The sequence below is a fragment of the Merops nubicus genome, unplaced genomic scaffold (assembly GCF_000691845.1).
Source record: "Merops nubicus isolate BGI_N331 unplaced genomic scaffold, ASM69184v1 scaffold740, whole genome shotgun sequence".
NCBI classification, from domain to species: domain Eukaryota; kingdom Metazoa; phylum Chordata; class Aves; order Coraciiformes; family Meropidae; genus Merops; species Merops nubicus.
The window spans coordinates 156312-173095 of NW_008583392.1; the positions used below are offsets into that span (position 1 = coordinate 156312).

Sequence of the window (16784 nt, forward strand, 5' to 3'; positions counted from 1 at the left end):
AGTGTGAGACCAAAGGTATTGATGCATGATGGGTTTTAATGAGGGGAGAAAAGAAAAAAATTAAGTCTTTCAAAAGAGAGGAGGTATTCTGAGGAGTCACGCTTAATTGTCTCCATTTCTGTTGCTTTCCAGTACACTCTTACTTTTGGAGAAAAAAAAAAAATGAAACACATAAATTTACACTTACAGTAAGAAAAGTAAGTTTGAGTGCCCTGTAGAAAGGAGGAGGTTGTGGGAACATAATCATCCCTTTGATTATGTCAGTGAAGCCAGTTTGTGTACTTCATACAAACCAGGAACAACTTCTAACACCTTTACACTTCCTAATCCTGCTCCAACATTGGTCATTTCTCTTTTTAAGCCATGATTGTAACTGGAGCTAACAAAGAGAAGTGCAATTGCTCAGCTCAGATAACTTTTATGCTTTGCAATATCTTTTTCGTTCTAATTAAATCTTTCTCTCCATTTTAGACAAATATCACTTGCTGTGTCATAGCACATGGATTTCAGGACCACCTGTGAAGAGGTAGGATCAGATATTTTTCTTTTCAAACAATAGTAGAATAAAAATCTGTGAAATTTTAATCCTTCTCACATGCATAAACTTTTTTTACCCTTTTTTTAATTTTTTTCCTGAAATGAGATGAGTTATATAATCAAATATAAGTTATTCATCTGACTGCTTTATGGTGTCAGACAGACTTTGTAGTAGAAGATAAAAGAATTTGCCCAGGTGTATTCATCTCTAGCCCTCACCTCTGTCTGTTCCAATTTACCTCTTCAGGTAAATGTAGGTGCCGGTAACTGTGTTTTGTGTGAGCTGTGCTCTTAGTGAAGTGTTTGTGTCTGAAAGCCTGTACATGATGACAAACATCAATGGAGCCAGAAATCTGTCTGGTGCTTTTCAGCAAAATCAAGGGGTAAATGTAGAAGTACAGGAAAAAGGTGGGTGGGGAGAGGAGGGAATCTGTGAAGATAACCAAAAATAATTCCATTCTGATTTGATGAGGTAAGAGCATTATTTTAGCTTAAAATGCATATAGTTTCATAATGCCAGTGCTAAGTACTTCAGTCCCTCTCCACTAGAGATGGGAGAAGAGCTTTATTTTGTGTTGCTACTAACTGTGCCTTAAGGAAAACAAATGAGATACATTTGTAGACATTTAAAAGCATCTTATTTACACAGTGATTGTCTATGAACAAATTGTTTTAATGCATTTTCAAAACTACAGCAAATGAGACATAATGTTTTACACCAAATTACATAATGATGTAAATGCATTATTATGATTTAAAAATCATTACACTGAGAATCACAAACAATGTTTAGGAAGCTTTGAGTGGGAACAGGAAGACTGGCAATACCTGTAAGTGTGACCATGATCCCATGAAAAAATAGAAGTGGACAACTAACTGCAGCCAAAACAAATTTTGACCTGAGAATCAATTAGGATCAATGAGGGGAGAAGAGAAAATAAACAGACTAAAGCATATTAAATTATGGCATCATTCTTAAAGGAGTAGCTGAGTGAAAAACTAATATTAATGTGAAACTTGCCTTTGGGAAAGAATACTATGGTGGTGTCCAGGATGCTATGTCAGGATGCTATATCACGCTTTAATACCTCAGAGTCTAAATTCTATAACACAGTATACCCCAGACTATTTCCATGAGAAAAATGAAAAAAGAAATCATGTTAGTTTTGAGCTTTGGTTTTTAGAGTAGGATATTTTCTCTTGGAAGGGACCTACAGTGATCATCTAGTCCAACTGCTTCACCATGTCAGGACTAAACAGAAGTTAAAACGTGTTATTAAGGGAATTTTGGTTTGTTTGGGGTTGTTAATTTCTTTCTGAATGCACTTGTTGAGGAAAAGAGGCAGATATTTATTATTTTCATAGGCTTTTTATGTTATTATTTAAACTGTACACTAGTAGAGATTGTTTAGTGGCAATTAACTTCACTCTGTACCAAGCAGCAGTAAAGACAAGAGCAGCCACAGACAGCTGACTTAGCATAGAAGTTGTAATTTAGCTTTTAAAGCCCAAGTGCATTGACAGGTCTGTTTCATTCTCTATCTGGCTTCTAATGGGGGCATTAATTTCAAATTTAGCTCTTTGAAATCAGTTGCTTCATTGGAGCTTCTGTGATAGACAAGGGAAAGGGAAGATGACTCCACCCATCCTATAAAAGCTCCATAATCTGGATACACTAAAGAAGCTCCTTTAGCTTTTAGATTAATAAAATTAAATGAGGGGGATTCAACCCCAGTTTATCTGCTTTGTGTAAAATGAGCTTTGTGCCACAGAATCATTGGTGTCACTTCCAAGAAATTCTGAAAATTGTGATCTACATCTTCCCTCCCAAGCCAATCAATGTTAATAAAATATAGACTTTCAACCTACTTTCATCAGCTGCCTATGTCTAAATAAATCAGCAGCAGCCTTATGCTTACACATAGTGTAGTTTTTAACTCAAACCTCAGCAGTATCATTATAAGGCATCATCTACTTTAGTTTTTGTTCTGCAGGAAATATATTCAGCTGCATCTGAAAGCCCAAGAGAAGGGAGGCTGCTGCACCCCTGTGCCCTCAGGTCCAACCAGGAGTGAGGGTGAAGATGTATCCCCAGTAGGCATGTGTACACAGAGCATATTACACACTGCATGTACCCATACATATGTGTATACTTACATACATGGCTAGTCACACAGACCACATAGCACCACACAGAGCCCTCACACACACACAGGCAGCACCACAGCCTCACCCTGCTCCCCTCTCAGGCCGAGCAGGATGGAGGTCCACTTGTGAGGATAAATGTATATGTATGTACAGTGTGGATGCCTCCAGCAGAGGGGTTGCTGGCAGCCCAGCAGCAGCTACCCCTGCATCCCAGTCTTCCCAGTTGCTGGCAGCATGGCATATGAGCCCCTGAGGCCCCAGCCCCTCTCCAGCTGCTGGTACAGACCATCACACTCAATCACACAGCACAGAATCCCTCATCCAGGAAAAAAAATCAGAAAGGTATTTATTAAGAGGATAGAACAGACTGCACTGATCAGTCTTAGGACCAGAAAGTTACTGTGACCAATTCACTTTTATCCCCTTAACTCTTTGTCTTCCCCTGTTTGTTCCTCCTTAGATCACTTTCCCTGCCTTTGGTTCCTCCCTTAAACATCCCATAAGTCCAAAACTGCATCATATACTGTATGCCCCCAGGCAGTGACCTCCACTTTGTGACTTCTTGGCTTCCAGAAGGGTTTTTTTTAATTTTTTTTTTTTTTCACTGATGTGTTCACTGTGCTTTGAAGTGCACCAACCAAATATTAACTACTTAATATGTTTCTTCAGTTCAGTATGAGATGTAATCATCCATTCTGTCAAGTATTTCAATTCCCAATATATACCTTTCAGCTATTGTTTTTAATACAGTTTCCTTAGTACCTTAAAATTTACCAGACCTCATCTAGACCTTGAGCTTCTTATGAAAGTGCCGACAGCAACTAAAGCAGCACTGTTGTGGCATCTCCTTAATTAACTTGTGGTTCTATTCCATTGACACATCTTCAGCAACACTACAGTTACTCCAAGCCACAGATGTTTTGGTATTATTTTATTTATTTCAACTGCTGACATGAAACATGAAGTAGCTATAGACTTTGCTCCACATTATCTAGGAGTACATTTTAAACTTTCCTCTCCACCCCCTATTGTATCAAATTCTCAGTTCTGCTGTGGACTTGGGAGAAATAATCTCTGGTTTTCTATGCTGAAATAGTTACTAGGCAGTTTTTTATAATGACAATAAAAGCTGTCATGAGGCATCTTGGCTCTTTGATCATCCTCTTCTTCCCCTCTTTGTTTTCTTACTTCTGAATATCTTATTACTCTTCTTTCCCCATGCTCCAGTGCTGTCACCACCACCCCTGTAGAAGAACTGAGATTACTCTCCCAAAATGAGTGGGGCTCAGGTTCTCATTGGTACTTCATCCCCATCCTTGCTGATGGCAGTAAATGATTTGAACTGACTTTCATTTAGCATAAAACCAAAATATTCCACATAGGTGCACTGAGGCTAAAACACGTTTTTTAGAGTATCTGTGACATATTCTTTTTTCTTTAACCTGCTCTTTTCATTTTAAATAACTGATGCTGCAGTGCATTGGATGGCTCTGAGGGAACCTTAGTTCTTTTATAGTACTGATGCTTTCATGCATCTTTTTTTTCTAGCATCTATTAGGAGGATTTGATTTCTAATTTAGACACTGAAATGGTCTTGTCTGCTTGTAGGTACCTGCACTTGCACTTTGTGCCTAAGATCCCACTGCAGATCTGAATAGTACAGTCAGTGGAGCCCAGTGATTCAGTTCTCCCCAAACCTGCTGGTCAACTGAATTGCCCTCTATGCTTTTCTATTCTAGGCTATTGCCTAAATTAAGCTTTGATTATGCTGAAAGCTTAAACACTTTCTATGTAGGCAGTCAATCTATATATATAGGTGTCAATCTCAAGGAGATCCTAATGATTATCCTAAATATCTCTTCTTGAGGTTGTGTTACCTTCCAAGGCATCCCATAACTTCTGTGCTAGACAATTCAAATGGCACTACAAAAAAAATGAAGTCTTGCATATATACACACTCTCTTTTTTTTCCAAAGGGAAACTATCTGGTATCTGATGATAGAGAAGTTATAGTTTTGGGTTTTTTTTGTGTGGCTTCTCCAATTGCCAGTTGTAGGAAATCCTGCATTGTCTCACATTTAGTTATTCTGAATTCCAAGCACTTTTCTGTCACTGAACAGTAAATCCATCTATTGTACTGGTTCTTGTACTTATTCAACAATTTCTAAACCATAAGACTATGCAGCTCCTCTTTTAGCCTTTATCCTGAGCTTTCTGAACTTTACAAGAGCATAAATCACAAAGTCACTGGCTTCTTTAAATGCTCTCTTGTACTCGCTTGACCTTATTCTATATTCTGAAAACTATCTCTTGGAAGATAATCTCAGTCTCTCACATAGTACTGTCCTCTACAGTGTAAGTAGCCTTCTGATGAAATGGAAGACCTGGGGTGATTATAATGCATTAGATCTTTTTCCCCTTAGATATTTAAAAAAATAAATTGTATTTTCCATGTACTTTATGAACAAGCTGCATGAGCCACTGTCTGACTTTTCTAACTTTTGAAATCTCATCCTTTACTTCTATTAACTTGGCTATTTTTTCCTAATATAACTTCAACCTTATTTAAATGAGTAAATATTCCATTAATCTTCATGCTTATAATCTTTTAATCTCTTTTTACAATACTGTTCATGGTTTCTTTGATGGATTATTTTGAATTGATAAGCTGTGTTCTCTGCTTATGAATCCTATGAATATTGTTGTAGTCTTCGCAAACTTTATAATTTGATACATTCTGGTGTTCAAAGGTCTAGTGATCTCTATTTAAGCATTCATCTTGTTTTGGTTTTTTTTGCCTGCCACAGAATTTGTTTTTCTTTTTAAGTAGCATTTTGCTTTTCTCCTTACTTTCTTTCGTAAATCTTGGTCTATACTATTTCAGACTGTTTCTGGTCACCTCTATGCCATTTTCTGATCATCGCATTTCAGCCTAAGCTGCTGATTTCCTTTGTTTATAAATGATATCAAATGGCTTCTGATACCTTGAATTTCTGGATTTTTTTTTAAATCCAGCTTCAACTCATAATTTAAACCCAAAATCACCAGATAGAAAATGTCTAGCAATTCACAGTGCCTGTGAGAATGTCATGTAATAGGTGAATTAAATTTGAAGAAACACGCATGTTCTCACAATAGCCTTCAATTTTACCTTATCTTATCTCTTGGCCTTCACTGTAATGATATAATCTAGTCCCAGCAAGCTCATGGGCAATTCAGATAGGCAATTCAGATCTAAAACCTTGTCAGAAAATGAAGGTTTTGGCTCTAAAAAAGTACCTGAGTTCACTAGAAAGCTCATATATATGATTTTTTTTAACTGTGTAATTTGCATATTGAATTAATCAGACTCTATGAAGCAAGGAAGCTCTGTGTAAGATTTTATTCTTTCAAGAAAATCACTTATAAAGAATGCCATAGCCAAATACTTACCTGGCAAATCAAAGAAGAAGATTAAGTCCAAACTCAACATTTTCCTGCAGTTCAGTCAGATTAGAGTGTAAAATTCATGTGCAGGAATGGACTTGCTATCCTTTGGTCTGGAAAATATTGGTATCTGATAGAAGAGGCTCTGAATGACAAGCTGAACACATCCCTGTGTACCTGGGCTGCATCCCCAATTTTGACAATGTAAGTGCTTTTCATTTAGGCTAGCAACACCTCCACAGAATGAGTAGCTGGAGCATTTAAAAAACATCCTTTATGTGGTCCTGACACATATTCCTGCCTCTTGTATTCGTTGCCATTATGGCCTTATTCCTCTGATTCAATTTCCTTTTTTATGACTGTAATTGTGATTATAAAGCAGTGACAGGCATATCTCCTTACACTCAGAGGTCAGCCTCAGTTCAAATAGGCATCCAAAAGCGTAGATACTAATCTGAAGTGAACTACATACAGATTTAAGGCAGTTTCTGCAACCCATTCTCCTTACTGGTATCAAATTCTTGATGGTAAAATAAATTTTAGGGCTTAAAACTAAATTGCAGAGGTTTAATTTATTTTAGGACATATCAGCCAAAAGAAAAGGCAAAAACTCAGGCCAGCTTGCATATAAAATATGTTGAGAGATTTTTTTCCTTTTCCTTTCTTCCACTCATTCATGGATTAAACTATTCTGGCATATTTGTTGAAGTCTTCCTACTGATGTGAAATGAGCAGAAGCAAAGCTAATCAAATTGACTTATTACTGTAAAAGCAAAAGAAATGTGTTTAATAGCATAAATAAAAAGATTTATCTTGAAAACTAATCAAGAATACTAAAAACTGTCTGAAATTCTGAATAAGTCTTCTCCAGAACAACACATTGAAAAAGTTTTAGAGTTTTCTTTTCTCATCACAAATGACAGGAAAAACAACAAATAGGGAAAATGTAAACAAACAAACAAACAAAACCTCTTCAAACTGTCAATAGCCTTATTTAAGCCAGATAAATTAAAAAATATTTATGTTGGAATTCTTAAATAAAATTGATTTTGAAATCAATAGGTAACGCATTTCTCATACAATATTAATTTTGATATGTGTTTGGGAGAGACTGCTGCTAGCATAAATGTATAAACTGTAGTTGTGTGTAATTCCTCTGAAATGAATTCTTAAGTATTTGTGAAGGCCATAGATATTGCACCAAGCTGTTTATGGCATGTAAGTATTTCTAAATTCCTTTGGGAAGGTTATTAGGGCCAGATATTATACACAATCAATATGGACTATGTGCTGTAAGCCAGGGTGTAATGGAAAAAAGATGTTTTCAGCAACCTTATTGCTAATAATGATCTGAGTTAACCATACTGTTTGTAGAAGCAGTCTGCCTTGAGGGCTCTGCCAGCCTGTTCTGTTCTCTTACGGTGGTCAGAAGCAGAAAGTTCAGTGCAGAGTGCTGTGGCAAGGCAGCGAGGGGTCCCTTTGCAGCCCCTCTGTAGTTACGTTGTTTCAGGAACAGCAAGCAGTTTCTAAACTCCTGCCAAGGACATCAGCTCTTGCCCCATCACTGTTCTTGTCTAACTTAGCTTAAGAGGGTGTAGAATGAGGTGCCAGAGGCAGTCCTGTGCTAGTGCAACGTTCACTGCCTCTGGCACTTAGGTACCTCTACCTTCCATCATCACTGCTTGAAGTCACTGATTCCTCTCCCGTGTGCAAACTCCTTCTTTCACCACTCTATTTTGCTTCCTCATCCACTTCATAAACACGTGTGACTTCAGGTGCTCAGTTTTCTTGCCCTCTTTGCAGCAGGTGCCACACTCTCAGAAACAGGAGGAAGAAAATAGGATGGCATAAATGTAGGCAGGGCAATGTTCCTTCCTGTGTTCTCTCAGATATACAGTCAAGGTTTATTGGCTTAACAAACTGTTACTGGATGAACTGTGCTTCTATATCCATGTCTGCTGTAAGGTGATGCAGTTTATCATGTGTTTGAGCACAGGAGGATGCCTGGCATGACCTTACTCTGACAGTTACAGTAGGTCGATGACATGCTGAGTGCTGTTTTACTGTTGTAACTCAAGGGTAGGTCAGGCTCATCTACCAGTGAAATTTAGAAGGCTTGAAGGGAAAATCCTAGCATACCCACTCCTACACTCTCTTAAAAATCTTAAAAATTAGTTGTGGGACAAAAAGCTACCATCAGCCATGACCCCACGCCCTCATACTTCATCCACAGACATATGTGCACACTATCAAGGCTCTCCAAATGTAAGGGGTGGCAGGGGTATAGGCTGGCCAGATGATCTCCCTCCAATCAGAATAATTTTATTGAGGTCATACGGTTGAAATATATTGTGTACACTAATTTACATGAAAGCCTATATACAGGGAGTCTTCCCTAAGCTCCAGCTCTGGATAAGGGTGCAGGACCTCAAACCTTTTATTTGATTCAGTTTACTGGATGCTTTGAAAGGGAGCAAGGGGGAGAAGAAAAACAAAATTTCAGCAGAAATAAATGAAACATAATGAAACAAATTCTTGACTTCTCTTGAGTTTATCTAATTAAACTGAACTATATTCTTCTCCTTTACATGGTTGTTAATGTTGCTTTCAGGTAGGAGAGGGAAGGGGGTAGTACAACTAACAAATTCCAGTCTTTGTTCTTGAAGACTTCTCCTGAGTTTATCTAATTAAACTGAACTACATTCTTCTCCTTTACATGGTTGTTAATGTTGCTTTCAGGTAGGAGAGGGAAGGGGGTAGTACAACTGAAGATTTAATTTGGAGCTATATCATAAACAAGCTTTCATAAAGCCCAACAGCAGTAAAAGTGGTTCATTACATTTTAGAATGCCTGATGTAAATAAGATCCATGAGTGTGTATGATCCAAGGACCAAAATATTTTACTGTTCTTGAGTTTGATTTCCTTGTTCAGTGTGAATAAGCTCAGCCCACATGCATTTTGAAACTGACTTGAATTTTAATTTTATTCTAATTGTGTTTGCTGTGGTTATGTGCCTCTCATTCCTACTGAGAAGGCCCTCAGCTTTTGCAGAAAGACTCTTTGGAGATTTTATAAGATTATTGACCAAATCAGATATGTGCAGTCAAGTAAGGCAGAGTTATTATAGTCAGTGTATGAGAAGCAGAATTTATTCCATTGACACTTATCCAGGAAGGAGGAAAGGTACATCTGCAAAATTTCTGCAGGAGAAAGGCATTTTGTAAGTGGTAGATGTTTGTAGGCAAACTCCTTTTATCTGACCAGTTATTTACCACCCATGGTGCTCAAGTTCCATTGTCATTGCTTACTTCACAACCCCATGGAAAGAGGAGTCATCTTAGTAAAGCAGAAGTTATAAGGAGAGGGGAAGGGGAGTTAAAATTTTATATTCCCTTTATTTTAACATTGACACATTTTATGTATGCTATGAGAGGGAATTTTTCAGCAGTATTGAAAACCTAACGCCTTTCATGATCCATTTATTTGATTTGTCTGTCAATGTCAGCCAGTTTCTATCTCATCCTGTTTTTTTTTTAAAAAGACACCTAAATATTAGCATATATTGGTCTGCATGGTATCATTTGACCAGAGTTTCATCTGACCTCAGTGTGAGTTCAGTGCATGGAACTCTTAATTTTTTCTTCTTTTCACTTAGTTTAAAAGGGATAAAATATGTCAGAGCCACTTTCAAAGTTATGGCTGACCTAGACACATTTCCAATGGTGTCCATTGGAAAAAAAATATCCTGAATTTCAGTGTTGAGCATGGACGAGAAGTGGCAGAACAGTTTGTCAGTGGAGGACACTATATAGAGCTATTTAAAGGTTGTCCTCGACCTTTCCACCTCTTTTAAAGCTTCTTGAGAGCAATTTAAACCTTTCTTCTGCTAGTTGCCTACTGTCAGTTCCAAACTTGTGTTTGTTCTCTCTGTGCTATGGACATAAGGTATTGGAGCACATTGTGGGGAGATCTTCCAAATGCTCTTTTAAACTCGTGTCTGAGAAAGAGCCCTCAGATTCAGCCAGGTCAACCTTGGCAGTTAAAATTCACAGCAAGACTTATGTTTCCTTGATCTCCTTTCAAGCCAGCTTTTATCAGACAGTGGATTGAAACTGACCTGAATGAAGATGGTGGAAGTTTTGTTATTGACCCTCATGAGTCCAAGATTTTAAATACTTTTTATATATGAATTTTCTTATGAGATGGGTATGTGCATACAGATATACAAATATCAATGCAAATAGTATAAGTATATAATACTAGTAAATTACATGTTTGTAAGCAAATTTCTTGTAAGGAAAATTCACTACCAACATGAATTTTGTCCATTTTATAAAGTCTTATAAGAAGTGCTGTTTTCAACACAGCCTTCAGGGAAAAATTATTAAATACTGCAAGTACTTACATGTGCAGGCTTTTCCACTGCTCAAACATATAATGCCCCAAAAAGTAGCACAAATAGGTGCTACCACAAAGGTACTATAAAATTGTTGGAAAATCACTTACTGTATATTGGAGAATCTTCCAGAATTCCTGGTCTCTAACCATAAATGTAAAATACAGAAATGGAGCAAGAAGTAAGTTACCAGAGGAAGTTGCAGTCCTTGGTCTCTTTTCTCTTATTCTTAACTTCAACATCCTCATTTGAAAAGGAACTTAAAAGCCTAAGTCAGTGTTGTGCTCCCAGATCAGGAGCAGCCCACAACAGGTCCGTGTGCTGGCAGTGCTCACATCTGGCTAATTTGGATGTGTTATTTTATGTATTTCTGTGTCAAAATTGGTGTGAGGTGTCCCCATTTAATAGAAAAATGGAAAGTAAGAGCACAGCTGTTCTGAAGCAATTTGAAGAGTGTTTTCCAAATCTAACATGGGCAGAATAGTGCCTTATTACTGCAAAATCTGCCTTTGATGGTTGCTGCTGTAACCATGGTTCTCTTGTAGTTTGAGCACAGTAAATAAATACAGTGACCACTGGTAGTAGTTTTGATTATTTGTTGATGTATTTGTGGTAACTGCACCTATCTCTCAGCTATTCTGTTTCAAAGTACTGCTTCTAGCAATGCAAAGTGCTAACTGAGAAAACTTTTTTTCTTTATTCCTTCCTTTGAAGACAAAGACAGGGATTTGTTTGCTGCAGGATGGTAACCAGGAGCCTTTCAAAGTGCGACTGCACTTAGCCAAAGATATTTTGATGATCCAGGAGCAGGATGTGATCTGTGTGTCTGGTGAGCCTTTCTATTCTGGTGTAAGTAGTTTCTATTTTTTCTTTAAGATGTACTTCATACAAAGCAAAAACTGCTCTGTGTGTGCACGCATGCATCTGTATCCATTTATTCCCACAGTTTGGTGTTTCATTTTATCTTAGGTATTTTTAATACATCATCTTTTGAGAGTAAATGGCAATACTCATCTAAGGAGCAGCAATAAGATAAGTTGGTATTGTTTCTCTGTACTCACCCTTGCACATTGGAGCCACTGGATGTGATGGGAATGAAGCAAGCAGTGATTTCTGCGGTGAATACAGATACCTCAATGTACCTAAAAATCTGAGTGTTGTCTGTGGAGTTGAAAAGCCAGTTGATTGGTAACTCTTCTGGCAGGGCTTTGCTGGTAGAGGAGTTACCTGCTGTCCTCTGGTGCTTTGATTGCTTCATATGGTAGCACACCACCAGACTTCAATGCACGCTGCCAGCCCATGCTGCATGGGTCACTAGTTTTACCAGCACATCATGTTAATAAAGATGGACTTCACCTACAACAGTGTAATGGTGTGATTTATGTGTAACTCTTCTTACATGATGTGTCAGATTTCTTATTTAAGCATCATATTGAATTTTGAGGATAAGAAACTGAGCCTTGCAGACAATTATATGGAAAAATCTGTAAAATGTTATACAGAATAATACTGTAGGGTTTGGACTACTGTAATGCTAAGTTATAATTCTAGAAAATAGTTTAAAAATATTAAAAATCAATTATTGTTGATTTCTGTCGACCTTTTATAGTACTGTAATCATTTCTGTGGAGATATTTTGAAGATTTATGGGAAACTACCATAAACATTCAGGCCTCCTTTTGAGCTAAATAAAGTTATCATAGAATTTCATGTGAAATCTGGTAAGGCATAGTAGTGTAATATCTGTTTATGCAAATGTTCTGTGACTGCAATTATGTCTGTCTTTTTTATTAGTTAATTGCAGCTATTGCCACATCCCTGCATTTCTAGATTCAGGTATAAAAAAAAAGATACAAAGCAGAAACCAGAAAGAAATTGGTGAAATGTGAATAGTGCTAAGAGTGTGGAAGGTTAATGGAAAATGTATAGGAAAATCTATCTTACTGTTATGAACATCTCAAGGTGAATGGTTCTGAGTTTTTCTCTCAAACAAGAGGAACACACTGCCTACACTGTCTCCATGCAGACTGGATTTATTTGCATGACAAGTCTGATGTTTGCTTTTGGCAGTTTCATGCTGTACAAATACAATTTACTAATACAGGTCTGTGTGCTTTGGATCAAATATAGATGCTTCTTTTACCAGTCAGGCTGTACTCTTCTTCAACAGACTGCATATTTAGCAGCTGAGATAAAAAGAAATCATGAGTTCAAGCTCAGGCTATAGTTGTTCAATTAGCAACACACACTGTGACACTGTTACTCCACCAACCCCATTCTGGCATTATTTATTAAAAGACTTTATCACTCAAAAATACAGCTTTCATTATTGTTCTGTAATATCTATGACTTCTTTGGAACTTGTTATTTAAATGTCTTAATGAAATGCATCTTTAGTTTTTCTCCATTTCACAGCAAGGGTTTATTTACAGTTCTGTCCTCATTGGTTTTGCAACAGTGTTGTAGAAAGTAGTGGATAATTTGCTTCACCAGTTACACTCCCCATATCCTATTTGCATATTGAATGCATAACTCATTAGCTGATTGATATTAGTGTGGTGATGAAGAGTTTCTTTTCTCTTAGAACTGTCATTGTTAGGCTAGTGACTTTTGAGCACATTACCCTGATTTCTTCGGGTTTTAACACTAGGTCTTGAATAAGTAGCTTCGTTCCAACTAAGGGTGATTGGCATTTCACAGACAGTTGACTGTCCTTTAGTCATAGGTTGTTTAAATCATCTGGAATCATGTACTTTGATTATATAGCATAATCAGATAAGTCACTCAGGCTTATTTTTTGTTTGTTTTTCTTCCATTTTTTTTTTCCTCATTTTTATTCCTGATTTATTAGGTTTCTTTTGTTTGTTTCTCTGTTTTTCTTATCTTTTACTTTACTTGGTTGATTCTGTTTTGGTCTTTCTGTCATTCTAGATGACTGACCACATCTATTTTTCTTTTACATGCATTCTACAGAGTAAGAGCAAGTGTTTTCTTTAGCAACTGACAGTGAATGCCTCGTAGAATAAACTCTAAAGAATAAAAATGAAAATTGTAACTGAGGAACAATAAGTTTGTTAAATTTTACAGTCAGGTAGTTACTTTTAATCTGTTTTAATAAATAATCTTCAAACAATTTGATTATAAAGTTCTACTTAATCACTGCTAAGTAAGGAAGGGCTATTAGTTTGTTTCTAGTTCTGAACAGTATCTCTTCTGTTTGCTCTGAATCAATTTGCATGCTCCTCTGTGTGGGACACACTTTAAACAGGCACTTAACGTTCCAGTGGTATCCTGATCTGCATCCTGTGGAATAATCTAAATGAAATCAATGGCTCCTTAGGAATGAGGTGTCTCTTAATGTGAGTATGTGGGCTAAGGATCTAGTTCTTAATTTAGAACATTTGCTTTCTGGCAGGAACCAGTTCCTGTTTCCCAGAGCTAGGGAAGTGCAAAGGAACCTTGTTTTTTCTTTCATTGTATACAGCTTTGAGTAAGAAAATAACATGTGTAAATGTTTATAAGCAACATAAACAGTGTTAAACACTAAAAAAGGATGCATCTGTTTCTTCAGCAGGCCTAACAGAATGATAGTGTGAGTGAGGATCCTGCAGGAATCATACCCATAACAATTCCATACAGCATCAAATCTCATTCAGACAATCAGGGATTAGATCTAAGTTTGATCAGAGCATTTGCATCAATAAATCTGACAGAGAATTCTTTGTGTGCAACAAGGGCTCGCTTTTCAAGACACAAACACAGTGGGTTCTGCATTATTCTACTAGCGGCTCTCTGATGTGGATTGGAACTCTGATACGAATGCCAAAACGTGAGAGGAGACCAATTTGTGAAAGTCAAAGCCTAGAAGGTAGCAACTTTACTAATCCAAATTAAATCCTTGCCTGTAAAGTGGCTTTCTAGTATAGGAAGTGTATGCCTGGCTGGAGGAGCTTGTGTTCTGAAGATATCAATGAGCTTCTCTGGGGAAAATTGGAAGGTACAACCAGTGACTGTTAGGTCAGATACATTTTTTTTCTCCCCTAAAGTCCTGGGTCCTCACAAAGTATTTATGGTATTACTAACAGAGAGGTTTTAATTATAATTGTCATAAATCTCAGTGACAGTTTATCATGGTACAGAACAGTTAGGATTTTTACTCTTTTCATCTGAAGACAAAATGCCCTGAAAACAGATTAATTAAACCATGTAGGAACTTAATTAGAATCACTGGCAGAAGTATAGAAGATCTTTATTTTATATTTACTTTTAAACCTATTTCTTGCATTACATTAGATATTACTCACAAAAGTTTGTTGTAGGGTGTTCCAGGTGACAATGTACAATAAGGCAACTCCCAGGCTTTTTAGACGTATAGGTCAATAACCTGGGCTAACAAGAATAGCCTAATACTGGTCTGGCTGAAAATCATGGTGGTAGCTGCCTAAGATGTGGCATATCTGATCTGAAGTAAGACTCTTGAGTAGATTTATTCCTAGGAAAAGCTTTAAACTGCAATTCTAGTATAAAAATCTTTATATTTTACAGTTAATCCCCACAGTTGCTATCAAATTTCATATGTTTATGAAAGTTAAGTAAAAGGATTATTGTTTTTTTATCAATAAATATAGTTATCTGTGTAGAGAGCTGTGGGTTTTTTTCTTCTTTTCTTTAGTAGATTTTATTTGCTCACTAATTGTACTCAGAAATGTTTTTAATAGAATGTATGTGCATGTCAGATACATAAACCAAGGATATGACAATGTACCATCTGACAAGATGGATGATTTGAATTAGTTACTGTTTTTCTAAAACACTGAAAATAAACTGTGAACAGCTGGCAAATTGCTAAGTTCAGCTACCAGGACAGTGTGTGTTTTTACAACATTTTTGTAAAGGTTCTGTTAAGTCACAGATTTTCTAATTTCAAGATACTAACTCACCTGATAATAACATGCAGATGATTCTCATGTCTTCTTGAGTAATTTAATTCTGTGCTCTTGGATAGTAATGCATTATTTAATTAAACATAAATAATTTTTTAGTAGCTTTTTTTTTTAATCAAGAATCTTTTTGGAAATTGATGCAAAGATCATCATTCAATACTAATAAAAAGTGAATGCATTTTTTTGTGAATTTATAGAGCAGCAGCTCTCTGGGTAGTAAGGCATGTGGCCAAGGATTTAACTGCACTTGATATCAATGTATCTGAATGTAACCTATTGACATAATTGTTTTTTTCTGATAGACAAAAAAACCTTCATCAGTAAATATCTTTTCCAAGGTCAGAAAGTAACACTGACTTAAATGGCTGAACTGTAGCCAGATCTGATTTCTGGCGTTATTAATCACACAATCATTATTTTTCCTGTAAAGATAAGAACACATTATATCTCACTTTTAAAATTGTCCTTTTGCTTTTGTGCAATCAACTGTGTTGAAAGATTTATAACGCTATACGTAAAGCCCATATAGTATCAGCAAAAATAAAGTTGCATTAGAGATAGTTTTTCAACTTGTAAACTTTGCACAGTAGAATGTTCTTCTTTATTTTTTTTTAAAATTTCAGTGATTATTTTTTTAAGTATAAGTTTAAATTCAGAATGCTTTCATTCAGAATAACTTAACTGTGACTTGCCTGAGCAGTCAGATTAAGTAATTAGGTTTCATTGCTTGGACATTTTAGAATTTTGGAGATGTCCTGAGAATGAATTTTAAATGTTACATTGGATCATTCTCCTCTGAGAATGTACAATTTTCTTTTCATATATTTTGGTGTAGGTAAAACAAGTTTAATTAACATTAGCATTGTTAATGAGTAGAAAAAGAAATTTAGAAAAAAGTGAAAAGCTTAAAATAGTAAGCATATGATTTTTATTTGTATTCTGTACTGTATTTATTTAATATTTTGATTCTGATGTGTGATTGAATAGTATAAATAATGGAGCCAAAATGAAACTCCTAGTCCTGGAGAGAATTCCGTGTATGTGAACAGAGAGGTCACCTGTCAAGCATTTTACATCCTTGTTACCTCCACAAAGCTACCAGAAAGAATGGTGATGAATTTTTTTTATTATTATTATTTTCTTTTTTTAAATCCTGGCAGTATCTGTCAGCTATTCAGTGGAGTGAATCCTTTTTTTTTTTCACAGAAGTCATCAAGTATCTATCAAATGGTGGTAACTTTTTTTTCCCCCTGCCAATCTAGACAGCTTTTAAATGACAACCTAGGACTGACAGATGTAAATATGATTGTTTAGGGACAGCCTAAGCTGGCT

The 16784-nt window shown here is 36.3% G+C and overlaps 1 protein-coding gene across 1 annotated transcript in view; it reads left to right on the top strand.

Moving 5' to 3' along the window:
• Positions 1-468: 468 nt before the first annotated feature.
• SNTG1 (syntrophin, gamma 1) overlaps positions 469-16784 on the top strand; it is a gene marked incomplete at its 3' end in the record, with an annotated part of 62766 nt that continues 46450 nt past the window's right edge. The window contains exons 1-2 of the mRNA XM_008940461.1: positions 469-526; positions 11224-11358. Of these exons, the coding sequence (XP_008938709.1) occupies positions 500-526; positions 11224-11358 (162 nt within the window). The remainder of the gene's footprint in view (positions 527-11223; positions 11359-16784) is intronic.